Source organism: Sturnus vulgaris, chromosome 5 (genome assembly GCF_052056855.1).
Source record: "Sturnus vulgaris isolate bStuVul1 chromosome 5, bStuVul1.hap1, whole genome shotgun sequence".
NCBI classification, from domain to species: Eukaryota; Metazoa; Chordata; class Aves; order Passeriformes; family Sturnidae; genus Sturnus; species Sturnus vulgaris.
This window is the reverse complement of record NC_142247.1, coordinates 19,194,845-19,222,593: the sequence shown is the minus strand read 5'-3', so window position 1 is coordinate 19,222,593 and position 27,749 is coordinate 19,194,845. Positions and strand designations below refer to the sequence as shown.

At 37.5% G+C, this 27,749-nt stretch overlaps 1 protein-coding gene across 1 annotated transcript in view; it reads right to left on the bottom strand.

The window, feature by feature from the left end:
- The window catches only part of OTOGL (otogelin like), an 89,628-nt gene extending 63,168 nt beyond the window's left edge, over positions 1–26,460 (bottom strand). The window contains exons 1-18 of the mRNA XM_088166058.1: positions 26,382–26,460; positions 25,390–25,429; positions 24,259–24,307; positions 22,129–22,186; positions 20,321–20,419; positions 19,554–19,708; positions 16,755–16,876; positions 15,419–15,624; positions 12,556–12,683; positions 11,816–11,922; positions 9,499–9,605; positions 8,668–8,793; positions 7,871–7,979; positions 7,582–7,628; positions 6,081–6,226; positions 4,422–4,545; positions 2,618–2,795; positions 1,749–1,873 (exon numbers count right to left, since the gene is read on the bottom strand). Coding sequence (XP_088022184.1) covers positions 1,749–1,873; positions 2,618–2,795; positions 4,422–4,545; positions 6,081–6,226; positions 7,582–7,628; positions 7,871–7,979; positions 8,668–8,793; positions 9,499–9,605; positions 11,816–11,922; positions 12,556–12,683; positions 15,419–15,624; positions 16,755–16,876; positions 19,554–19,708; positions 20,321–20,419; positions 22,129–22,186; positions 24,259–24,307; positions 25,390–25,429; positions 26,382–26,460 — 2,005 coding nt within the window. The remainder of the gene's footprint in view (positions 1–1,748; positions 1,874–2,617; positions 2,796–4,421; positions 4,546–6,080; positions 6,227–7,581; positions 7,629–7,870; positions 7,980–8,667; positions 8,794–9,498; positions 9,606–11,815; positions 11,923–12,555; positions 12,684–15,418; positions 15,625–16,754; positions 16,877–19,553; positions 19,709–20,320; positions 20,420–22,128; positions 22,187–24,258; positions 24,308–25,389; positions 25,430–26,381) is intronic.
- Positions 26,461–27,749: the final 1,289 nt, after the last annotated feature.

Genomic DNA, 27,749 nt, shown 5'->3' with positions numbered 1-27,749 from the left:
ATTTCAAAAAATAGTTAAAAGAGTTCCCTCAAAGCTTGGAATATGGTTTTCCTACTTGACATTCATTTAGCTTTTACATCAACAATGGCCATGTACTTCCTGGCATGTAGTCTCTGGAAGTAAGGGCATGCAAATCCCAAGCTGGCTATACACCTTCCAGCAGCAACAAACCCTCCTCTGACCCTCTGGCCACTATGTGATGTGGATTGTATTTAAGCCACTTTTGCTGCTAAAAGAATGCACCTCCCCTTCAACTTCCATGTTCGTTTCCACATACACACATTGACAGAAGAATTTCACATTTTATGGACTCTCTAGTAGACTAAGTTCAAGGACTGTACTTGGCTCAGTTGAAAGTTAACCTGACAAAATAAGTAACCAAACAAACAATCATTTAATTTTTTTTAATTTAACCAGGTCAATATCATCTCAGACCTGGAAAAGATGCCTGTGCTTGTAGCATGGTGTGTATCACTTCTCCACTGCTTTTTCAAAATGATTATTAGAGGATAATAGGAAAATTTGGGATGGAAAGGACCTTCAGAAATTCATTCAGTTCATCCTCCTGTTCTAAGAAGCTCACATTTATGTCAAACTTCACCTTCACTGAGCTAGCAAACAACTGAGAGTGAGGCATGAAGGCTCTGAGCTGATCTGACTGAGAGATTTGGCTGTCTTCTAAAGACATACAAGGAAGGCATAAAAACTCCTAGAATGCCCCACATTGTTAGAGATTTACTGTTATTCTAGGCTTGCTTCAACAGTCTTTAAATATGGATAAATCCCACATCCTTAGTGAACTCTGATGTCTGGAATATTAAAAATATTAGATTACATTCTGTCAGAATTGGCAACTACAATATACCCATTGTCTTCATTAATTTTAAAGAGCAATGCAAAAAGGAGACAGTGGAGTTCAACACAAACCATAGGCATGCCAACCAGCCAAAACTAAATCTTCACTCAGGAATTTGAACAAATTCAAGACTCTCAGATTGTCTGCATGAGTTTTTGTCAGAGAACGTAGATGGAGGATAAAGAAATTTTTAATGCAAAAAGCATGGAGAAGCCAGAGACGGGACTTTTGATCTCAACACTGTCTCCTGCAATTTCTTTAACAATCTACAAACATGCATCACATCTTTCCTGTCAACTGGCATAATTTACAGAACCATAAATTGCTAAAATTCTGTAGACAGCAGAATTTAGTACTCATAGCCAGTACATCCAGCACTTAATGACCAAGTAGCTTTTATTTATCAACTACTTACTTCATTTTACATGCTAAATGTATGGAAAAATGGTCTTTGCCAAAGAAAGGGGAGAGGAGAGGAGAGGAGAGGAGAGGAGAGGAGAGGAGAGGAGAGGAGAGGAGAGGAGAGGAGAGGAGAGGAGAGGAGAGGAGAGGAGAGGAGAGGAGAGGAGAGGAGAGGAGAGGAGAGGAGAGGAGAGGAGAGGAGAGGAGAGGAGAGGAGAGGAGAGGAGAGGAGAGGAGAGGAGAGGAGAGGAGAGGAGAGGAGAGGAGAGGAGAGGAGAGGAGAGGAGAGGAGAGGAGAGGAGAGGAGAGGAGAGGAGAGGAGAGGAGAGGAGAGGAGAGGAGAGGAGAGGAGAGGAGAGGAGAGGAGAGGAGATGCACATCTAAACCTGAAGCTGAAATGCATGTATGTGCAATTTTTCCACAAAGAAAAGAAAAATTGTCCCATAATAATAATATACAGCTAAGTCCAGACTCCTATATGAAAACATACCATTTTGCTGATTCACATTGCAGGGATCGACCACAGGAATATTGACAGGCATGGAGCAAGCTGAGGAAACTTTCCATGCATTGGCATGAAGTTGTGGGGTTCCTTCTATCATCCCTGCTGGAGATCTGAAAAGGAAAATATCAACATTGTAAGCATCCTGCTGACCTTAAGGTCTACATGGGTGAGGATGCAAGTTCATTAAAAAGGCTTAGATGTATAGTTACATTGAACAGTCAGCGTGCCAAAAGAATTTCCATCTCCGAGTTATAAAAAAAGAGAGGGCATGTGAAACTTTTTCCTCGATATTTTATTCATGTGAAAATGTTCCTACACTCCAAGTCTGCTGTGCAGACAAGTTTTGTGACATTATAGCTTGAGGAAATCTGGAGGAAATAAGGTTAAAAATAATGAAAGTGTGCCCTTCTAATTAAAATATTCCTGTGGATTAGAATTCCATTTTTTTACATTAAAACTTGATGTGGGGAGGAAAATCAAGCAGTAGTAAGTGTCAACCATGTGAGGATGATAAAAGTATTATCACCCATTCTTTTTCTCAGTGCTTATATATTTGCTCTGAAGATAAGGGAGCAACAAGAAAGGGAAAAGTTCATTCAAATAATATCATCATCCAGTAACTTCCACAAATAATATAGTAGCTTTCTATAATTACTTAGCAAAACAACCAAGAATGCCTAAATTTTTTACTTTCATATTTCTAAAAGTGATCACCATTTTAATTAAGACGTTTTATATTGGTTAGTTCAATAAAGTTTGAGCACGTTAATGAAATTAAATAATCAGATGATTATGTTTAACAAAACTTTTCACTTGTTATTAAACGTTATATAAACGTACATTATGAAACTTACAGAAAATCATCTCTTAAATTTCCATTGTACGTTCCACATAGTCCTAATGTTCTTCTCTTCCATCTGACATCAACTTGAACGTAAATCCTCTCTCCATCTTTAGCAAACAGTATCTTCAAACCAAAATTAGTTTTCAGTTGAACAAAGAAAGAAGATATATTTTGAATTTCAATAGCCCCTGAACACAGCAAAAGAAGAATAAAAACAAAGTCACTGAAATCCAACTTCCAGGTTGTACTGGTTTACCCATTAAACAAAAAAAAATTTGAAAATGCAGAAATAAAATGAAAACTATGCACAACTTTACCATCAGCCAAATATCCTCATCCATTGTCCATCTGAGCTTATTTCCAGTAACAACAGAAATCAGGAATTCCAGCAACCGTCGACAGTAAAAAAATCTCACACCTTTCTGTACCTGTGAGTTATCTAGAAACCATGCTTGCATCTCTGTTGTTTGGTTTTTTTTAATTTTAGAAGAAAGTAATGCAACTGCAAGCCTCTGGCAATGAGAAGGCAAGACAAGGAACCCCTTGTTTCTTAGTCTCCAATGATATTATAAGAGTAAGTAACAGAAGTCTGTAAAGTGTATTGAATCTTTTGATAGAAGGTTCTCTCTTACCACTATTGATATGACATCAGTACAGCTCCTTCCTTGGACTGTATGTGAACTGAGCCCCTATCAAATTCCCAGCTTTCCTTCCCAGCAAATCCATTATGTGAGGAAATGGAAATTTCACAGTCACAGAATTCATTTGCTACACATTGTTGGGCTTGCAGCTGAAGGCCTAAAGTAGATCTACCTTCATAAGCAGCCTCTACACATGCACACACAGACTCAGGTGCATAAATCAAGAGAGGAAGATAGAATCCTTAAAGATGTCCTATGGGGATCAGACTTACTAGATACACACAATTATCAAGAATGTGACACCAAAATATTTTCATAGATTATATTTGTTGCAGACTGGAAAGAGACAAGTGAAAAGGGACTAGCTCAAAAGAAATAAAATGAAGTTGCTAATCAAATTATGAAGCAGAACTGTCAACACAGAGCATAACTGAGCTATGAAACTCATTGCCATAGGAAGCTGTGAATGCCAAAAGTAGTACTGTGACTGGACAAATTCAATGAAGAAAAGACATAATTGCAATCACCAACACAGAACTCCCTAAACTCTGTTTTGCTGAAGGCTGGGTAAGAATTTTACTCTTACTGTACTCTCTTACAAAGAGACTAAAATTCCAGTAACTAATCACTGTAAATTTCAAATTTAAATTTTAAATTTAGCAATATAATTTCTATCTTTGGTGCTTAATTTTATAACATGCTTTTAAAGCTGGTTTATTTTATTATCCTTTCCAAGCACATGAAGTAATCTGTCTGAAATCACAATGTAAGTCAGCAGTGAAATCAATATAGATCCCATGGAGCACATGGATTCTAATCCATTCTATTTAGTCTAAAAAGCTTTAAACAATCTAGACCTCAGCATCAAGGTCTCTTCACTTCCTTTCTTTCTCTTTCCTCTCTCCCCCTATACACAAACAAAATGAGTGGAATTTCTAGGTACTCTGTAAGATAAGAAATGCAAATAAATGAGGGCATAATGAAGAACTGTTTCACAGATGATAAAAGTAAATATCTGTAATTATTACTTACGTTCTAAGAAGTGATCGTATGCTTTCATAACTTATGTTTAAAGAAATTGCTTTTTCATGGACTGATATTATTAAAAAGTTTTGAAGCGTATAAGAGATAGAATATGAACTCTGGTAATACTTTTCTCCATGCACTTCTTACCATTGAGGTTAAAAACTTGGTTAGGGACAGTTTGGATTTGACCATATCTTGTGAGAGTTACTTGTTTCCTCACATCATCTTCAAGAACTAGTGTTATAGACTCAATGCAGGCGTGGTCAAAGTTCTAAGTGGAAACAAGTTTCACCATCAGAAACAGGTAATAACATTAAAATTACCATGGAAAACAGAATCGAACAAGCAGGGAGGGGAAAAGCATACAGAAAGGAAATATCAGAACTGTCATCAGGTAAATCAGTTGTAAACTATTGCTCAAAGCATTAAAGCCCTCAAAATTGTATGTACAATATAATAAAACATTGCTTATGCATAGTCTCCATATCCTAAGATAATGCACTTTAGCTATTATGGCAGTCTTATGGTAAGAGGACAGAGGTCCCCAGGTACTGATACTGGATTCAAAATTCCACATTTGAATGGCCACCTTGGGTACTGCTCACTGATGTGTTAACCATTGGGAGAGCAAGAGTCTGGCCCTATCTAAATCAAGCTGCTGCAACCAGAGCACAAATGCAGCAATGCAGGAAAAAGAAACTTTGACACACATGAAATGTAGTCAGGATCTCTGATTACAGACAAAAGGACATAAATTCTCCTGCATTATATTACAATAAATTATAAATATCTGACTATTGAAAAATTGTGACCTATAAACTATGCCACACACATCATTTTAGTGTGCAATTTAGGCAGAATTTATGAACCTAAATACAGGACAAAAGCCAACACAGAATTAGCTTAAACTAAGCGTCTTATGCTCCCCAGGGAGCTCTCTATTTTCATCCAGAAACTTTTCAAGGTGCCTAGAGTTGTACAAAAGGTTATTACCAGTAGCAACCTTGTTTCTCAGTGGCTGTCTAACCAGCCAATTCATGCCTGAGGCCACCTGAAATGCAGAAACAGCTGTCTCAACACCTATGCAGGAGGAGGTGCTTACAAGAAAGTCAGAGAAGCACCAGCTCATAATCAAGCTTTTGAAGGGAGGATATGAGAGACAGTCCCAGAGTAGGGCACTGCTCCCTTCTGAGGAGTTCAGACATCCCTGTCCTCAGCACATGGTCAGCTGTGAGTCACAGTCTCAAAGTCCCTTCTCCTGAGAGCCTAACAACATCATTAAATCCACTCTCACAGGTAAGTATTCTTTGTAAGCACCTTTATTCCTAAAGCCTGTTATTGAATGTCTTCCAAAATATTTTCAAACAAGCACGCATGGTGCCTAGTATAATAAATGGTTTTCTAAAAGGCATTGTTTCAGCAAATTAAATAGGTTATAACAAATCAAATAAAAATCTAAAGTTACCAAAAAAACCAAAAACAAAACAGTGATGTATTAAACCTACAGTGCTGCCAACAGCAGCTTTTCCAAAGCCTGACATCTGTTGGTAACATAACTAAAGGTGTTTATACAACTTTTATGTGCATAAATGAGTAACTCTTTAGAACTGATCCCTCTAAAGTTGCAATAGCTTTCACAACGGGCAGTATAACATGTAGCAACACAAACAATTACAAAAAAGAGCTGTAAGATGGTTTCAGTTTATATTTTCTATTTAACATAACCAAGTAGTTATGAAAATCAGAAATCAGATTTCCTGAAATATGGACCTGATTGTATCAACATTTCAAAAAAATGTGGCTTACCTGTCCACAAGGTGCTTTTTGTAAAGTGATTGTGAATTTGCTTTTTCCAGTGCCTTTTACTAAAATGTACTGGCAAATCCCAAGAAAGGTAAAATGACGTCCATCAAATGTCGTGAAATGAGAGCTGCCTGTGATGGAGCACTCAGCTTGAGAGAAAAAGTATAAAGAATGTTCACTTGCATAAGAATGTATCATTATTCTGTAAATTATATAAGAGAGGTAAAAAGGAACTTTATCCTGATTTCTCGGTATATAACCCAGGGTAACTTTAATCTATCTAACAATAATGGCATTTAGAAACAAATTATGCTAGAATCATCTATTTCCAACAGATACTCTCATAAAGAACACATCCATGTTCAGCATCTTTTGGTTCTAACCAGGTGAGATTCCTATGACTAAAATAAAAAAGAATTTTCTGTTACAATTCAGAAGTATTCTAGAATCTTGTTATCATTTTTTTCCCATTTTCAGTGTGAAAGAGGACGAGCCTCTTTCTCCATTCTTCTATTATGGAACTGCTTGTTACCACAGGTATGAAGGGGATGAGGGTGTCGTCAGGGCACATATTTTGGGTTTTTTTCCAGTTCAAATCAGGAATGCACTGCTGAAGCAAGTCTCCAGCTCATCCACAATTACTGCACTTTTATTCACACCATGGGGTAGCATTAGAGCACATGAACTAGATCCATTTTGGCTGCAGAAGGTTCTCTGTGGGAGCACATCTATCCTACTCCCACTACTAACAGCAACTCAGTCCCTAGGACCAGACCAAAGTAGTCATAACGAACCCCTCACATGCACACACAACACCCACAAGACATAGAGAGTGGTTCTCAATGGCAATTGTTTTACATTACAGATCCACACTGTCAAGCCTTGCTTAGCAACTGTTAAGCTTATTACCTCATTCAAAGAGGGCTCCTTAATTTGTAAAAAAATCTCTCTTTCACAAACTTCATTATATAATCTTGTCTGAGGTACAGAACTATCAAGGGAATTTCACCACCTGCCTGCTGCATGTTCCTCTGTGTAACACGTTACAGAGACATGCTATCTTTAAAGATAAAGATCATTATTCAAACATGAACTGTTATTATAAGAGAGAAAATCCAGCCCACAGCATCAGAATGATGGTTTTCTTATTACTTACAATAAAGTTGCACCTATAAGTGAGGAGATCCTTATACCTGGCCTAGGTACTCCACAGGCAGTAAAAATACACCATCTGTGGCAAATAACACTGAGCATAAGCAAGCAATAGAAAACAAGAGGTGGATGTAGCACCCTGAGGTAGGGGAAGCAAGTGGGAAAAGGCAGTATGATCAGGCAAATAACAGCTTCATTCCAGCTGGCTCACAGCTACTGTCAATATCCACCTGCTTAATCTTTCTTTCTAAATTGGTGGCCAAAAGCCTTAGATCATATATGGTTCTGTTGTCTTCAGAAAAGTTTATCGCTTTTGTTATGAAATGAGAAAAGAGTAATGAAATACAAATACCTGGACAATCATGATCAGTGCAGTTCCAAATGCCACCAACACAAATACTAAAAAGAAAAATCACAAAATAGAGAAATAGTGTCCTGATTTGTAGCAAAAGAAGTAGCCTTGAGTTAAAATTAATATGCCTTGAATTCACATAGAATAGTCTGTATATTTCAATGATACACAGGTCTCAGACTTTAAAATATAGACAGTAACTATTATTTAAAATTTAAGTGTGACTATGATGTTAAAATAACTATGGACAGTAGTCCTAGAGAGATTAAACACACAAGCTTTCACATACCAGTTGCTACATTCTTGTTCAATTTTTGAGCCTACAGGGAAAGCAGTTCCGTGATAAATACAAGGACAATTTGACAAAGAGATACAAGTTCCATTTTCCATAATGAGACCTATTGGGAAAGAAATTAATAAATGAGATGTAAAACAAATTAACGAACCCCAAATCACTGCTCTTCCCCCATCTGACTCAAACATTCCAATCTGCCAGAAGGTGATGTCATCAGTCTTAAACAAGGACCAGCAAAAACAGTCGCCCCGTGAGTGCAGAGAGCTCAGAGCTCAGCTCACTGTCACTCTGAATTGTTGCTTTTTCAAATGTGTCTGCCTTAAGCATATAAAACTGTACAGACTCAAAAATGAAAATATTCTGAAATCTCATTATCTTTAGTCCATCTAGAACTAGGACGGTTCATAATACAATCAATAATTTTTGTCCAGCACAGGTCTCAGAAACTTTGGTTTCTTGTACAGAACATGACACATTCTGTTTAAGCAAAATTTCTATAGATACTTGAATAATTCAAATAAAGTAGGCTAAATCTGTGCAATATCCTATTGTAGGAAGCACTAATAGCAGCTCCAGATTTTAACTGATATTGCATGCTGAGACACCTTTGTATCTTAGATAAATATTTATCACACAATAAAGGGCAGAATCACTGCAACAATAACAACAGCTAGGGCGGAGTTTACAATATGCATAATTTTCAGGCTTTAACCACAGTCTATTTAGACATCATTATGATGCTGGATACTAGCTTTACATGTATTTTTTGAAATAACATTGACAATATTTACCATCTGGACAGTAACAGCCATCTAAACAGTGCAGATTGCTGCCAAGACAGTCTTTTTCAAATGTGCAAGTTGGTGGACAACAACTGATACAGTCACGGTGAACAAAGGTGTCTTCACACTTCTCAGCTAAAAAAAAAACAAAAACAAAAACATGGTATATTGAACATTAGTGCAATTTCTCTTTCCATGCTAGAAAACCCATTTCTGTCAAATAAACATTGGGCAGCTCTTCTGGTATAGATAGGTAATCAGATCAAGGAAAATGGATGTTTTGGAGGAGTCTTAACTGATGAACTATGGTGAAGCTCTTGTCAATATTTAAGTCTTTCTTTAGCAAATCCTTATATCATGTCTCCAAAATAAGTTATCCTTTTGTGACAGGGAAATGTGTTCATATCTCAGCAAGTTCTAAGCCTTGTTCATGAGACTGAGCTGCAACCGATGGGTGGTAGCGATAACAAGAAGGAGTTGGATTAACTATGTTAATTCTTTTACAGGGCCAGTAGAGGCTGAAAGGTCTTCTGGGACAAAGAGCAGCAACAGATCTCCAGAGATGTTTGCTCTTTGCCCTAGAACATGATCAGCGCACATGATGTTTCAAGAAATCCACAGAAACATGAATTTTGTTCTAAATCATAGCACAGTAGAAGTAAAATATTCCTCTAGCAAGTCACTGAATTAATTGCTTGCCAACAAGAGTGAAACTGGCTGATCAGCTTGAGTATCAGGTTTGAGTTCTACAAGAAAAAAATGTTATCAAGATGGAATATTTGAACTGAATACATGGGATATCTCAAAGGTCACACAGTGTGCTTTATTAAAGAGTCTTACTACAGGCAGGAAAGTCATCCCTCCAGTCCCGCACCGGGGACCCAGCGTGGGAGCATGCTCGAGCGTACTCTGTCACTGCCCTGCAGTATGTTTCATCATCATCCACTCTGAAATGATAAAATAAGACAGTAATCAAGGAGCACAAATCCCATCTAAAAATTTCTGCCATGTGGCATGGCACAGGATATTTCACGCATAGTTGACACCACTCAATCATAAAGGCACACAGGGAAAGCATTAAAAGGAATGAGCTATACTGAATACACCATTGTGGTTTTATCATTTGATCTCACAAAAAGTTATTTCATTTTAATATCACAACAATTACTAAAACCATTAATCTCTTATTTTTAAAAAGAGCTGCTTTAAGTGAAAGAGAAACAGGACCTTTTCTTGAAGTCAATGGACAACTCAAGAGTCTCAAGATTCCCATCTTAGGCCTCTCCCTCCTGCATGATGTAGAAACTCTGACCTACACTGATAAAAGACATTCTGGTTCAAGTGAGAACTTCAAGTCTCCAGTTGCCTTGAACTTAAATGAGAAGAATTTTATTAGTGGACTCCTGACCTTCTGCTGAAGTTCTCAGAGCCAGAAGTATTATCCACTGAATACCATGGATAGCCTCAGAGATTTACAGCACAGCCTTGGGCAAAGACAAGATTTCTGCCTTAGTCTATACAGAAGAAACTATAGAGAACATTTTTACCAGAATCAAGTAAAAAGATATTCATTAATGCTTAGGCAAGTTCAAATTTTATTCAGATGTAAGTCACACATGGTGAAATACCACCAAACTTCTGTTACTATGAAAGTTGAATAACTCACATTTGCTGTGGAAGATTTAATGCCAAAATAAACTAATCAAAACATGACATTTCTATTATAAGCATGTTTATGACAGATCAACTGAGTTTGCCTCTCAGCACACAGGATCATGCTTCCAAAATTAATCATCTTAAGAATATGTTATATTGTGTTTGTATTCTGCTTTCAACACATCTATTATCAAATACCACTATACTCTTTGTTACAGTGATCAGAGTCTCTCCAACTCTCCTTATCTAATCCAATTAAATGGGTCTTAAACGAAAGAATACTTGGCTTATACTATGGCCACACAAAAAACCTTCATAAACTGACACTAAGCCACAAGAAGAGAGGTCTCTTTTATAAACAAAATAAGCCTAAATTAATGAATTTCTGAGACACAGAAACTTCAAGGCTTTTAGCATTCACAAAATTCACATCGACACACATCAGATTGTTCACAAAAAATCCAACCCTCCTTAACACCACAGCACTGATTCAATATCCTACTTGAAAAAAATGGTTTTCATTGTTCTTCAAAAATCACAGTAAATTCCTGAGTTACACAGAGACCATACAGAAGCAACTCACCTCTTTTCTGAGTGACACCACTGTTTGCTACAAATACAAATTCTTCCATCATAACTCTATGATAAATCAGGAAATTAAACTTTCATCAAAAATTGAACTAACAAATTGTAATGGATCATACTGAGTGATCCTTATGTTTAGTCTTGTGATCCTTTCTGTGTGTTTTTGATTAAACTGGTGACGCTCTGAGAATTATATACTCCAGAAAAAATCCTCCTATTTCTGACAATTACTTCTTGATTTGAAAACCTTTCTAAAAACAAAGTGGTACATTGCGCAATTATCTCTTCAATTACTGGAGTACAAGTTTAACTTGAATGACTAGAACTAATCAGGAGTCTGGAGAGATAAAGGGAAAAATACCAGGTTGCCCACAATGCCAGTAGCTGAGGGGGTGTGACTCTCACTAAAGCAAATGAGTTGAATCCCTTTTCAGCTCTGAATTTAGGTAAATGGTGCCATTTTGTAAAAATTCTACTAATTTGAATTATAGTGCTTACTCATAAAAAACCAGCTGTGTCTGACAAATGGCCCAGCTCCTCCAGTATTGTTGAGATTTCTTTCTAGCATCATCTCCGTGTAGTTTTGTGTCAGGGCCTCCAGACACAAGTTTCATGGTTTTTTTGTGATTAGCACTCATCTTTTGTCATGAGAGATTCTCCATGAATTTACCTTGCACTTACTTGTCTAGTGTTTCCTTGAATCCCTGTAAGCCCTTATCAATCAAAATACCCCTTGTCAAGCTAGTTCTGTGCCCTTTGTTCCCACACAAATCACCCCCTGAGAAACCCCATCTCTTTCATTTTGAACTTGGTTCTTCCCAGCTTCCCTCAATGTTCTTTCGTTCTGGTCCCACACAAAAGACTGAGCATTCACTTCCTGTGTCAAGATTAAATACCCAAGAATTCCAGTACTTACCTGCAAAGATCATTCATACAGCTTGAAATATAAGAATACGGATCTATACTTTCATGACAGCTGAGAAAAGGAAACTGTAGGAATATTTGGCACTTGAAGAATATGTCCTGTGCATTAAGGAGAATCAGTAAATGGAAGTTAGCCAATAGTTTCTGAACAGGCATCATTCTCTTTAGCTTTGTTTCCCTAGTCTAAGGTCCTTTGTATCCCCATTAAAATTTGAGCATGGTGCTGTCTCAATTTACTATTATATCTCTCTCATTATTCTTCCTAAAATTTGTCCTCTGTGCCTAGGCCTGCTTGACCACATGCTGGTCCTAAAACACCTGGGATGAAAAAGTGTGAAATGACAAAGAAAAGCATTTTGTGTCAATGCAGTAGCTCACCTACAACTATTTCTGCAGTATTTCACAATCACTAAAATAATGAGGTGTAAGATGACAACTGGAAACTGAACCCGAGTTTAGTGCAGTAATGAAGAGCTCTGCCAACAGACTGGTGCCATTTGGCACATCCAAGCTGAGCCTTTGTACTTTTAAGCTAAACGTATGAAGAACTTCAGGCACTCCCTAGCAACAGCCCTGATCTGAATATTTGCCAAAGCCTCAATGCATTTAAGGCTTTTTCAACATTGTGTATATTGTTAGATTCTTGTACCATCAGTAGGCAGTGAAGATTAAGAAAATACATGTATACATATGCATGTATCTATGTATATGCCTAAAATATCATTAATTTACCTCAGTGGCTTCTGTATTGGCTGAGCAAGGACTGGAAAAATCTGAGGCAGTAGGGATACAAGCTAAATCACCCAAGGCTTGCACAGCCCAGCTATTTGCAAATTCAGCAATGTCTTCTGTATATTCACCTACTGCATAAAAACATTGGGAGACCAACAAAAAAAAAAAAGTCAACACAAACACATAAGACAGCTTTGAAAATTTTAGTCATTTTTCAATGTGTTCACGACCTCAATTACAGATGATTTAGGAGTACGAGTCATAAAGAAGAGTAACATCTTTCTTTTTTTATTTCAGGTTGTATTTTATACTACATTAAAATAAAAATATTAAAAAATTCATGACAAGGTGTTGGCTTGGGTTATTTTAAGTACAATCACTGATCATTTCATAAGAAATATACAAATAATGACAAATGTAAGGCATTGAATACTTAAGAAAAAATACATTTCTTTGAAGCAATTTAAGTCTTTCATCATGTTTCACAAAGGTCAGTCAGTGCTATTATCTCCCTCCTTTTTCCTTATTCTAGAAAAGCCCTACAACACACACTCACAAGATGCCCAGCTCTCCTCACAGCATGAGCACGGGAGAATTAATGAACAAGATGCTTGACTGGAAGTCATGGCAACAGGCTTAGATACAGAAAGGTTGGCAGTAAAACAACAGACACAAAATTCCCATATACTTGCAGCAAGATCTAAATATTGCATTTTCCCTACATTCTTAATTAGGTTAAAAAGGGTGTATTGCCTCCACTTCAAAGAACCTGACAGTAATTGTCTATGCTGTGGTTATCTATATCTACACATGGCTAGGAGATGAGATATTGAAATTAAATCAGCTAGAGGTTTACTTTTTTTTTCCTCAGAGCTTTACTATAGAATAGTTAGCACAAGAGGTATAAAGTTGGACACTGCCATGTACAAAGCCACAAAGCACACTAATGAGATATACATACTTGGATGTCCACAAATAAATTATTATAAGATTCTAACTATTGGCCTGTTTTACTTAAGAGTGAGGGAGACTCTCTGACAGAATAGTTCTTTATGCAGAAAACCTTCCCAAGCATAAAAGGCTAAGGACCGATCTAGAGGTGAACCTGTTGATATAATCCTGCTCCTACAAAAACATTAAAAATACTTTATGTACATTTTGACATGGCTTGAAAAAAACTTCTATGTTTTTTAAAAATACCACAAAATAAAATCATTGTCCTTGAAACAGTTCTATACACAGATACAGTCTTGCATATTAAAGCAATACAAAGATGGCATTAAAATTAAAGATAAGGAAAGAGAAAATGAGTTTGTTTTTAAACTGTACTTTGAAATGGAATATTATATGTGTCTCAGCAGCTTATTTGTTTCAGCATTAGAAATAATGAGCATTTGGACTCTGAAAGACTCAGAATAGATGTAAGAGCTACCTTTACACTACTCAGGGAAGTAGCTTAGCTGGGAGAGAGAAATCATTGTATCAAAAGATTGATAAGATTTAGAAATTCTTAGAAAAATGCTGCAGCTTGGAAGGGATCTGAATTAGCAATCTATTCTTGTAAAGATCTCAGAATTTCATGCTTTGTATTTGCAGAGTCAAGGCACCATGTTATACAACTGGTTTAAGATTAATGATTCATTTGGCTCTCAGTTGTACACTGCAATAATGCTATCATTTCTGATTTAAAAAAATGCTAGATGAAATGATCATGGTGAAAAAGTTTAACTCCAAAAATGAAGAGAGGTATGAGCAGGAAATCTTTTATAACAGATAATACATCTAAAGATACTGAAATTACTGCAAATCTTTTGTAACAGATAATACATCTAAAAATACTGAAATTACTAAATTTTAGAGATCACATAAATTCATTATTTCCTCCAAATATTATTTTTCTCTATTATTACACATCAGCAGACTAAACTGGTTATTAAACATACTGTACTCTGGTGTGCAGAAGTTACTGCACTAAACTTACTTCTCTCATGGCAGAAAAGGTATGAAAAATTTATACTCGGGCATATTTTTAAAGACTCTGCAAAGATAGGTACAGTGAGAGTTCCTTTCCTAAGAAATTTTAAAAGCTCCATTACCAACCATAAAAAAAGAGCGAAAATGTTGCTATTGGATACCTTTTGTGACTTAAGAACATGCAGAGCCATAGGGCTATATTCTCTCAGCAGTTAATGGTAACAGTAAGAAAATATTATTTTGTTTGTATAAGAGGGTGAGAAAAATCCCCATATTTTCAAGCTTGTTCATGTGTTTGTTTGGTTGGTTGGTTTTTTTCATATTAGTTGTAAGTAGGACAAATGTCCCCATGGAGTATTCCCTACCTAGGCTACAGAATACAAGTTTAAAAACTCATCTCTGCCTCAGGCACAGCACAAAGCAGTTCCTCATCCTAGAGGGTAGTCAGAGGCCCATAGTCCACCAGACCAACAAGGAACTCCCAGGAAACAGCTTGGAAATTTACCTATTTCAACTAGGAGTTTTATGATGCTGCTAAAAAAGAATGACTCAAGATGGTGCTCTTCCCTCCATCTTTAAACACAGAGAAAACCATAAATATTTGTTTATGCATTTATTGTCCAAAGGCATTTTCATCAGCTAGGATAAATATGCCCCTAGTGCTTTGCTGAGCAAGACGCTTACATGCACAAATAAATACTTTCTTGAACTAGGACCTTTTTCCCTTTGCATCTTTAATGATTAGAGAAGTAGAAGTAGAGCAGATATACTATTTTATTAAAATGACTGAAACAGGACTGCCTTTTTACAGCATTATATTTATGCAGCATTGTATTTAAAGTGAACGTGAAAACTATTCACACAAAGTAAGGGTAAGCTATGTACTTACTATTTTGAAGCATCAGGTCATCATATTTATTCCCGTTAAAATTTCCACAAAGGCCACAAGGTTTTCCCTTGTGATCTTCTGTCAGCTTAATATAAATACCAGAGTTTCCATCCCAAGCAAGAGAAAAACCAAAGGTAGTCTTCACCAGAATATAGTCAGCCAGTCTCTCAATGAAAGCATTTCCAACTGTCTGAGGCAATATTAATCTGGAAAAATATAGTCTGCATCAAAGATCTCAGTTGAGATGAGATTCATGCTAGAAAAATACATCACCTCCTAAATCACACTTTTTCCTGGGTGCGCACAGTCACTCCATTCAATTCTTCATCATGTTTTTACTATCTTATGTTTACTTCTCTATATCAACCATCAAAAATTATTGTTTTCTGTTGTATACACCTATCAGTTGTACCAATTACAGGCTTGCAAGAATAATGTGTTTTTACTTTCAAAGCCTGGCACACCACATTGAGGAATACTTGAGTCCACAAGCATGCTGCATTGGGCAAGGAGCTATATGGTGCTGTTACCACCCCCAGCCTTTCTGGGCACTGGGTCGTCACTGGGTTTGACATCTACAAATGGAGGAACTTGCAGTACAGAAAACACCACTGACAAAAAAGTTCCTCCTTTGGTGAAAGACCACTGGACAGTAATAAGCACAGATCTAATCCTAGCCTTCCAAAGTTGCTTCTGTTGGGTTGAGCAGTATCACCATAGCTACCATTCTCAGATACTAAAGGTATTACAAAGAGGATGGCAAAAGCACCTCAACAACTTTCTTTAAATTTCAACCAGTAAAATATATCAGTAAAATATATTTATGATAGCCTTGGGCACATCTTTTTACTTCCAAAAAGGCAAATTTGAAGGTTTGATGTCAGAGATATTTTGTGGAGTTTTTGCCCCAAAGGGGCTTAAGATCTTTGTTTTAATCAATTCAGGCTCATCTAGAAGATCATATCTTATATTAGCTATAGCTACCAAGATTACATAATGACTGCCTTGGTCAAAATGCTATCAGGATTCACCAGGGACTAGCTGGGACTGCCTGACACAGACTTTGTAAAAAGAAGGAATGAATAATTATTAGGTTACAGCTGTGAAGTTGAACACAGTAAATGCAGAGAGTGTATTCTATCCTCACTCAAGTATTACATCAGTACTGTTACAGCAGCTCACACTAGAGCAATCAGCCCTAATACAGAATAGCCAGGACGAATAAAGGTACAGCTCAAATTAGATCAAATTAATTTATCTGGATTGTGTAAGAAGTATCAGTTTCCACATTATCTTTTTGCAATAAAATATTAAAACTCGCCATTAGAACACTTACCTGATTCCATTTTTTCTTACTTCATGTCCTGAAATAATTATTTCTTCTTGGTTTGAAAAAAATAAGCTGATGGACCTATGACAAGTATATACTGAGCCATAACAGTGAGGACTGTTATGAACCTTTGAGGGAAAAAATAGACACACAATAAGAATAAATGCTTGCCCTCAATAATTTTGCACCATTTTTATTAAATTCATATGTGATATTCTACATGTCTATGCTCTAGTTACGGAAAGAGCTTTACAAATAAATACCCAGAATATTACAAAGTCACAATTACTAAGATATGCAAAACTCAAAGTTCACACTACAAATACTACTGAGAAATACAGCAACTGCTCAATAGCACATAGTATCACAGGCCAGTGGCCTAAATACTGGATGAAAGAGTCAGGTATTTTACACTGACAAACTTCAGAGATGCCACAGAGAGCTAGCTCATAGAGACCAAAGTAAGAGCTTGTTACTTGCACTGAAGAAACAACCCTATTTCTCTGTTTGTAGAGATTAGATCTATAAAACAGGATTACAAACCAATATAGAATCTCAGTGTAATAGCAGCACTCTCCCTGCCAGCTGAGACTGGTACTAGCTGAACTACAGCATACCCTCCTGAACCACTCGGGATTTCTTGAGATTTTGAAGTGCTCCCACAGATTATGGCAGACATCTAAGTTACATGGATCTGTTAAAATCCATTTTGCACTGGCTTTCCAGCCCTGGAAATGGAGAAGGGGAGATTTTCTGAAGTGTGCTTTTCTCCATTATACATATATAGCATAATGAACGAGGGGATTGGTTTAGTTGCATATCAATTTATCTTGCTTGAATACAGTACTCTCAGGACTTGAAACTCGGGGTTTGTGCTTGAGCAAAACTTATACCATTTTCATTAGTCTCAGTGGGAATGAGCCACCCAAGCCTGTAGGATGTCCTATAGTGCTTCAAAAGCGTATGAGCTCGTTTTAGACACCACTGAAGAGAGAGGGGAGTGTTTTTTTGAATCTTAGATGCCTATCATTACCCAGATTAAAATATAGACAGAGTTTAGATAGTTCAAATATGACTTATGTTACTGTATGTGTCATCATTCTCTGAGAAGGATGGGAATTTCATTACCAGTTTATTTGACAGTGCTGTGAAGCTAAATAAATTTGTAATTGGGAACATTTTACCAACCTAGTGATGGAGGCTGTAAATGTAACTGTTTTGAAGAAAATATCTGTGAGTAAACACATACACTACTCATGAATATTTGAAGTAATCATCTTTGACTGACTCTAAATCTGGAAGTAAAAACCAGTTACTGTTTCTTCAGGTGAAATAAACTAGACCAGGAAAAGCATTAGGAGTTTTTAAATGTATAAAGATAATCATAATTAAAGGCAACATAAAAGTTATTAGTCCTGGCAGATGGCTTCTACATAAACCCGTCCCAAGACAGAAACACAATGAAGGAAAATCAAAATAATTCTTATGTGTTCTTCTCCTCGAGGGGTGGATTATTAAAGCCAGAAGGACCATAAATGTTAGGATTTGGCAAGGTTTTTTGTCTCTCCATTGCCGAGTCTGTCTACAGTCTCATATTACTTATGACTTTGCTGAGTAAACATTTTCAGTTTTTAGTAAAATATGTCATTTGTTCCAGCAATTGAATAGACCTTCTCTCTCTCTCCAGAGCCACTGGAATCCACTGACATATTGATTCCAGATTTTAATATAATCTTGGACTTTGCTACAGAGCTTTCTGAAAACCTTTAAGAGGTCACAGCTGCATATAGAATCCAAATAATTAAAATGAAATTGTGAAAGGAAGGTGTAACAGTCTCTCCCTGTAAGTTGAGTAGGTAGAAATGGCAGTTTTAATGGTAGATTTATCTTCGCTAAGTGATGTTATCTGAGGGAAGGTCGCCTGTTTATAAATGAAAAAGAATCCTCGGAGCAGAAATCAACATCTAGATCTGCCCTCACGCCTACAACCACTGTGTGCACATGGATTCAAAATGAGCATCTCTCTTGTCCCTTCTTCTTTGCCCAATCAGCACCAAATCCCAACCATTGTGAATAAGGTAATATAATGATCTTGTATCCTCTCCCCACAGTAACCACCAGCCTGACAAATAGGGCATCTCTCTTCAAAGAGGGTATAGGTTTGAACTGTCTCCGACCCACAGACATTAACCACGGATATTTAGCAATTTGAAGAAATTACTAAAAAGAGTGCCTTCCACATAGGTCAAGATGAAAGCTTTTGAGCTGTTAATCTTCTCTGCATGACGTAGAGATATTCCAAAATTAGAATGCAAATCTGTAGAGGGATGGGGAGCAAATCCCATTGGCCAGGAAGACAGATCTTCAGAGTGTGCCAATTGCTGTGAATTAGGGCCTAGCACATTTGTGTTCCCCACTGTTAGGCAAGTGATAGCTGTTTGCACTTTACTCAGCAACTTAATACTTTTTACAACCTGATAGCTAAAGTTTATTGAAATTTCTGGGGTCTGGTTTAAGACCCACTTTTGCTCCCAGAAGGGAAAGAGCAGAAATCCCATTAAGGATCAGAGGAGTAAGAAATACTATTTTTAATACAGTGACTCTTTTGATTATAATTTCATCAGAATTTTGAGTTACTGCACATAGGTTTAGGCTTTTCCAGAAGTTTTCCACATTTCCACAGTTTTATATTTAAGTAATTAATGCCCAGTTTAGTATATTTATTGTCTCTCTACTTATTTTACTTACTTATTTACTTTAATATTTACTTACATACTTATTTCTAGTGTGTGTTTACATACTTACCCAAACAGTGTACTGGGGTTCCAGAGTACTGCAGTCTTTTGCAAATATATAGGAGCAATTTCCTGGGAAGTAGTAGTAGATGCCATCAAATGTTTCAAAATTATACTGTCCCCATGATTTGCAAATCCCATCTCGGTCCTTACCAGTGTTAGGTACTGGAGAGAACACACTGAGTTTACAAGAAGCATGGTCATCAAAAATTACCAAGTATAAAAGATAAACTTGTATCTTCAACTTTAAATAAGATAAGCACTCTTTTTTAATCTTAAATCTGCAGTTTTAGCCATGCGCAATCATCATTAAGTTTTTTATTTGCTTCAGTGGAGACATTTTAATTACAAATCAAGGCAAGGGATTTAGATATTTTGCACATCCTGGAAGACAATTCTTGTTGATCCCTACACACAGCAGATTCCAGAAACTAGTGTATTTAAATAGTGAGTTATTTAATCTGCAATAAGCTACTGACTGTTAAAAGAAATGCAGTGGTTTTTTGGTTATTCAGCTAACTTTATAAAAAGCTGTCTGGCTACTGATACAATGGTCTGTTATGGTATCTATATACCATTACAGCCCAAGTGCTAATATGTAGGCATTTCTGATGTTGCCTTCTAATGCATATAATTTTAATCCTCCTAGCTACTGGCCAAATAAGAGTCCTGCTACAGAGTAATCACAAATATGCTGGTAACAGCATTTTTCTCAAAATCTGTATCCGAAATCTCTCTAAAAGCTGACACTAAGCTATTTTGGTCCAATAAACTTACCAATTTGGCACCTGCTTCCTTGAGCCTGAAATAACTGACAGTCACAGTCACCTGCCTCTGTGCAAGCTGCTCCATTAAGGCACTCCTGAGGACATGAACCTGTAAGCAAGCATTCCAGCCTTTCAGTAGATAGAGTATTTTGCAAACAGGCTGAGAGATCCCAGTTAAATCTTTTTATTGTTAAATCATGAGTCACTATAGTAGCTGAGAAAATTAACCAAAAACTATCTCCATTTTTTAACGTATGCTTAATTTTATCCTTCGTGTTCCTTGGTTAAAAGAGAAGCAAGGTTCTCGTTTGGTTTGAGACTTATAAACTAACAAAGGAGCAAAAGGTCAACCTCCTCCAAGCAAACAAAAGGTCAAGTTCCCATGTAAAGCAATCAAATCCCAGTCCTGCTGATCTCAAAATACACAGGACACAGATCATTCTAACTCACTAAATTCAGCATAATTTATACATCTATTCAGTTTCTCCCTCCTAAACATTACTGCAAAGGGTACATTCAGTTTATGAACAGGCCTGAATACATATTTTAGAGAGTCAAAATCAGTCCTAGACAACCTTCCCCACATGCTAACAAAAAGTCAGCTAAAAGGTTTTCTGCTTCAGAGGTGACTGGAGTCAGAGACTTTAGATTCCATGGGAATGGCTTGTTTTATGCTATAATTAGTAATTTTTTCCAAAAGCAGTTCCATTAAACAGTTTTATAGTCTATTTGAAAGCTAAGGCCTCCTTGTCATTTACTAATCATCTATTGAGGTGGGTCTAAATCATCATTCCTTAAAACGGGAGGAGAAAGCTAGTCCCAAACCAAAACTTCACCAGATTTTGCAGATAGTTGCTTGCCTTCTTAGAGTAGGATTAAAACTCTACATCCATACAAAATCTTCCAACGTTGCTGATGAAGATTAAAAAAGCATTGCAAAAGGCAGGAAGTAAATGAAATAAACAGGCCCTTCCCTCCTAATGAAGCACAGCAAAGCTGCCAGTGACATTAAATGGGAAAAAAGAATGGGACCTTTACAGTAAAGTTACATAGAAGCTACCAGTGGTTAGGAATATCATTTGTCATTGTGAAAATTCCTTTCCATGCTTAGCTTTGAATTTTTTCCATTTAAGAACTGCATTCCAAATATACATAGATACTCCGAAAATACCAACAAAGCAAAAACTATTGTTTCTATAACAGCACTAATGGGGAAATCTTTTGCTGTTTTTAGAATTTTGAGTTGTAAAATTGCATATATTGATTTACATTGAAAAATGCAAAAGAAGACACGTGCCCAGGCTTTTTCCAAGGACACCAAAATTGCAACTGAAGTTCCATACAGTGAATTTCTCTGTAAAACAATTTCTGTAACTTGAGCCTGCTTTTTTAAGCATTTGTCCAATGCTTAAATCCCTACAGGAGTAGCTTCGTGCTCATTGCCTGAGTACTCCTTTCCCTTTGCACAACCAGTTTTAAGCCTCTCTGACATACTTACATCCTCTGACAAGGTCAGGAAAAAAAGTGGCAGAAATGAAAAATTGCAATAGAACTAAACTTAAAAAAAACCCCAAAATCTCAAAAGATTGGCTTCATTAGCTGTTCAGATTTGGTTGTAAGGTCTTGTTCTGAAAGCACAATTTTAACAGAGGTTGGGTTTTTTTTCCATATTTAACATGGATAAAATGAGAAAACGAGACAGGACAGAGTATTTTCAGGGCATGAAGAAGAGGGCTTCCACAGCCCATGGTAACACAGGGGAGGAAGGCAGTATTTTCAGGGCTCTCTCCTCCTGCAGGTGAGGGGCACAGCACTGACCTCCCGGTGGACTCCGCATCAGGGCCCCATGATGATGCAACCGAGAGGCAGCTTGGGCCTGTCAGAGGAACATAAAAGCAAAATCAGGGTGTTTGTGGGTTACAAATTAATTTATAAAAGACTGAGGCCTTGCACTCAAACACTGGGTTCAGACTTTTAATACAGAAGAGTAATTTGCATCTCAGCCAGCACATGGCACAGTCATGGGTGCTGCTGGAGGGACTGGCAGCCTGGGAAAGAGAAGGACAGCAGCTTTTGAGGAGACTGGGGAAAAATACAGCAGCTATGTAAGATCACTACTGGGTTCTCATCCATGCCCTTCAGTTCCAGTGAATCACCAAGGTTCCACATGGGAAATTCTGCATTTATATTTGGAAGGAAATGGGAGAGAGTGCAATCTGCCTTTTTCCCTTCACTCAAATACCCATAGTTGAAGAGCTCCCTCTATTGCTTCCACTGCCCTGACTCATGCTCCATGCTGCACCACAATCATCCCACTATGGCCAGTCCAGTTGCAATGGATTTTATGTTCTCCTTTACATCCTTCAGAATTGCATTTTGGTTCACCCCAAACAAAAGCGAAAGCAGATCTGCCTGACCTGCTTCCTGTTTAGGAAAGGGAGCTTCACACCATGAGGAAACCCCCCATCTGGCCCAGCACTGTGATACTGCAGCTTGCCACATCACATCTTCCCTTCCAAGAACTGATCTCATTCCAGACTGAACGTACTCTGGGGCTTTTGTCCCCACTAGTCTGACTGGAAAGTTTACCAGGATGAGGTGCTGAATACTTAAATATTTCCCACTTATATTTGTTTACGGCCAGTTTAAATCCCTTCCTTTATAAATCTGGTCCATTTTGCTTAAATAGCTCTTCTTCCCTCTGTTTTTTATTTATTTCTTATCTGATGTTCTATGACAAAACAGTTACCTTTCTGCAGTCCCCACAGTCTTAAGTGCCAGCCTTCAGCTGCACAACTAAGTGAAGAAATTTTTTTAGACTTTGCTTGTAAGCTAATTTCTTCCCTTCTGACTCCACTCATTCTCCACATCTCGAGTTTGAACTGATTATCTCAAGTTAATACTGTGCAAGGAACATTTTAGGGTTAGTCTTGCCAATGCCTCTTACAGTTCCCTTTTCCAAATGGAAGTATGTTGTGGGATGCTTCCAAGTAGTACAATCTGTTTAAAATCAACCTAAAATAGATTTCACTGAATCACCACCTGGAAGGCCCCCTGCACCAAAATTGTTCCTGGTGCCCATGGCCCATTGCTAACTGCAGAGGGTCCCTTCCCTCCCTGCACAAGACCCATTTCCATTTGTCCTCATAGCAACTCCAAGCCGTGTGCCTCAGCAAAGCTGCTTTTGGGCTTGGAGTCGTTTCGCAGAGCATCCTTGGTACAACAGCCCCTCCCTGCTCAGGGCCCTCCAAGGACAATTCCAGCCCTGCTTCTCCCAGAGGCTTGGTTGCCCCCAGTGCAGTGTTTCACACCAGCTGCCTTCTGACTCGGTAGCAGCACACAGATCTCAAAGGGTCTTGGAGAAAATCACCCCTGGTTCGGCTGCAGGCTCCCTGAAACACCCTGAGCTGGGACGGCCTCTGGCTTCCTGCCTACCCCTTCAAAGGGGTTACAACCTTTGGCTGGGCTCTACAGCCCGAGTGTGTACAAGTGAGGGAACAAGATTCCTCCATCTAGGATTGAATTTCAGCACAACATTGCTGGGATGCAGCACTGAGGCAGCGTGGGGCCAGGGCGATGGGAAGCAGGGCTGGGCCGGAGCCGCCAGGGCACCATGTCCAGCAGGGAGCCTCTCACAAACACAAACGGCGTCCCAGGTTCTGCTCACCCCCACAAAAGACAGAGACGCCCCAGGTTAATTTGCCATGGTGTGTGTCAGTAGGCTCGGCAGGGTAGGTCGCCCACTGGGTGCTTTGCTGAGGGAGAATGAAGGCATTAGGCCACGGCTCAGGCGGGGTGAGCAGGTGGGGAGTAGCTGCTCCTCCTCACTGTCCTCGTGTTACTGCAGCCCATCTCCTCACAAAGGGTCATTTGTAAGGATGGCAAAGGCCCAGAGTAGAAAAGGGAGGAGGGTTTCCCCACCCTCCTGCTTTTGGAGGTATAACCTACCTCGACTGTTACAAGATCTCTTTTCTGTCGAGTTGCATTAGACTCATTTCTGGAAGAAAACAAAAAGGATGTTGTATTATCAAAGGTCCCTGGAGCAACCTGAATAAGCAAGTCCCCAGAGAGAAGTGTTTCTCTCTGATTACCATCACTTTATCAAAGAGGTCTTTCTTGGGTTAACATTTAAAAAGGTGATTCTTTTTTCTTTTTTTCTTTTTTTTTTTTTTTTTTTTACAGAATTGGACGGCACTCCAGTCTCTGCTTGGGCAGGGAGGTACCTGAAGCTTTGGGGAGACAAAAATAGGCAAAACAGACTTACACAACAGGATACAAAATTGTAAACCAACTTCATATTTACTTCATGCTGCGTGTCAGTGGCTACAAGTTCCCCAGAGTGTTGCTTGAATATACTCTGATGGTACTTCTGATAGCAAGAGATGACTCTCCAGCTGGAGCCGACTTTAATTTGTGATTAAGTTTAGAAACAAGGGCATCAAACTATAAAACAGACTTAGTTCTATCAACACTCCATGATGGCATATCATTAGACATGCCTGTGTGTCCCCTAGATGTATTAGAAGTCATAAGACACACAAAGCTACGTCCAACTTGATGCTTCCATTGAAATTGATGGCATAGATCCCATTTAATTCAATGGGATCAGGAACATTGCCTAGTTTGGGTTTTGTTTGGATTTCAGCTTCTATGTGAAAATTTGTATTGAAAATGTTTATTTTAAGGCTGTATAGCACTTACTTCTCTGTGCTTCAAATAGCAGCTAGGATTTTATCATGCAGTTAAAACTGTAGATGGATACTCATTTAATGTATTTTTCCAGTCATGAAATCATGATCTCATGCTGTTTTCATTCCATTATTCCTCTTAGCTTTCTTGAGACCATAGAAGTATCATTTTTCATAAGGACCTCCATTTCTCAAACAGAGGACCCATGTCCATTATGTAAATACTTGGAAAAGAGTTGTAAACACTCTGAAAGTGTGTTCTACATCCAATCTACATGTAGATGACATTTTACACACTTAATTCAAGGCTGTATTTTACTTTCTAACCTGCAATGCATTGCACTTACTCATTCTGTTTCTAGCACTTGACAAATAAGAAATAAAAACTTACCTCAAAGTTCTTCTCAAAAGAGGAAGCTTGCAATAAGACCCTGTAGATTAAAAAATATTAAATTAAACATTTTTTTTCTACAGCATCACTCTGCCCTTGGCAAGCAATGTCAAGTTTAAAACAACATCATTGAATTTTAGATTTTAACAATCCTGAGTTTTCCAGGGCACCTTTGTACAAACTGTGTATCAAAGGAATGTAGCACCATATGCACTCCTTCCTAAGAATTTGATTCTCTCACAGTCTTCACCTGCAGGTTTTCATGGTTGTAGTTCTGGTACATGCTACCATGAAGAAGTGAAAAGGGTTCATAGTTCTTTAGAGGCTCAGAACAAAATAATAGAACAGGTAAATAAGTAAAATAGAACAGGTACTCAGAGCTTTCCAGAATCAAACGTCCAGGGTTATAATACTTTTCTGACTGCTGCTTGTAAGACTCAATTGTATATAATTTTAAATGAGTCCATTCTTAAAACAAGTCAGCAAATAAGCAAAACCAAACAAAACCACAAAAAATCTTTTTATATTACTTTGGAAATCTTTAAAATTGTAGCAAGGAAACTATCTATAAGATCCAGTTGTATTACATAGAAAATAAGATCATTTCTATAACTAGAAGAGCAAATCTTTATCTTAGCAATCTAAAAATGTTTAAACAAACCGCAGGTGCAGTCTTTTCAAACAAAAATCTTACCTCATTGAAAATCATTAAATGTTACTCATCTGACAATAATAGCAAGAAAGGCAAGAAAGTTAGACTTTGTTCATAAATGTTTTCTTACAAATTCAGACATAAAAAACGACTCTTAAAAAAAATTATATTTTAGTTTCTACACCTGTGAGAGAGATTGGTGATATATACTTGTTTAAATTGCATTTACAAATTCCAGCAAAGTCAAAAAATATAATTATTGAAAATAACTTGCTGCAAAATTAAAATATTTAGAAAAATACTTAAAAAATAACTACAAATAATGGAATAAATTTCTTACCTTGAAAAGTGGACAGCAGTGAATGAAGCAAGAATATACTCCATGGTATCATTAAACTGAGCTTTCCTATAATGTTCATTTCAGTATAAGTTATAAAAAAGAAAATTATCCAAATTAATGGCTTTGATTATGTGGCATCTTACAACTATGTATTTCGACGGCGTGTTTAAATCCTTTAGAGGTTAGATAATTGCACTCATTACTTGAAATAATGCAATGCAAAAGAGGAAAAGAGCAGGAGACATCAAGCTTGGTAGCTACATACAGCTTCAGGAGCTTTGTGAGTGTTGCACACACCTTCCTGGCTGCATGTCTCTCATTAGCAATGCATGGCAGCTCCTCAGCACGGTCTGTATTAGTTACACTTGCACCAGACCTGCGAGTGTTACTGCCCTGTTGAATTGAATCGGCCCTTTATAACATAGCAGACAATGGCAGAAATGCTGCCATGTCATGGTGGTTTGAGAGATCCTTCTGTCGTCACACACCTTTGTGTGCATTGATGCTTGAGCTGAGGGCTATTCTCTACTCCTTAGTACGGCAAAATATCTTTGCAATAACCCTGAAATAATACCACTGTATAAATTAAAACTACATGGCTTTACATATTAACATATTAATGATTTTTCTCTGTCCTGAAAGGAGAGACATGAACTCCTATTAAATAATATATCTGGCTTTTTAAGAATATTCTGGATGCCTTTCTGGGTATAGTTTGCCTATAGCACAAAAGAAGACTTCTCAGAGGAGAATTATATTTTGGTTTTAATAAATCATGTTATGAAAACTTCATATTAAGAAAAAGGAGAAAGAAGTCAACAGGGTCGAAGGGTTTCATTTCTAATTTTCATTAAAATAAAAAAAACTAACTTTACCAAAATTAAAAATTATGATGTTTTAAAATAAAAGTCTCTTATCTGCTTTACCATAATGTAAACAGAATCATTGAAAAGGACAACTTTAAAGACACATATAATGCTACTCAAAATTGCTGCTGCTCATTCTATTTTGCAAAGCCTATCTTTTGCCTACCCTCCATTCTTCCTAGGAAGTGCAGAAGGTGTGTTTGGACCCAAACAAAATTTAGAAGTTGATGGCCTCTCTTGGGTAAAAAGTTCTCCCATCCTTTGTTCTAGCCCTTTCTCTTTCCTGCTCCCCAGATGAACAAGAGAAAGCAAATGAAAACTCAGCATCTCCAAGCATAGACAAGGACAAAACCCTGTGTCCACACAGCAGCCAACAGCACTGGTGAAGGTTTGGGACAAGTAATGGCACAAAGGTACTTATTGCAAACTGATGGGTAACACTACACTCTGTGTGGATTATTTAAAAATTATTTTTATTACTGTTGAATCTGAGAAGCTAACA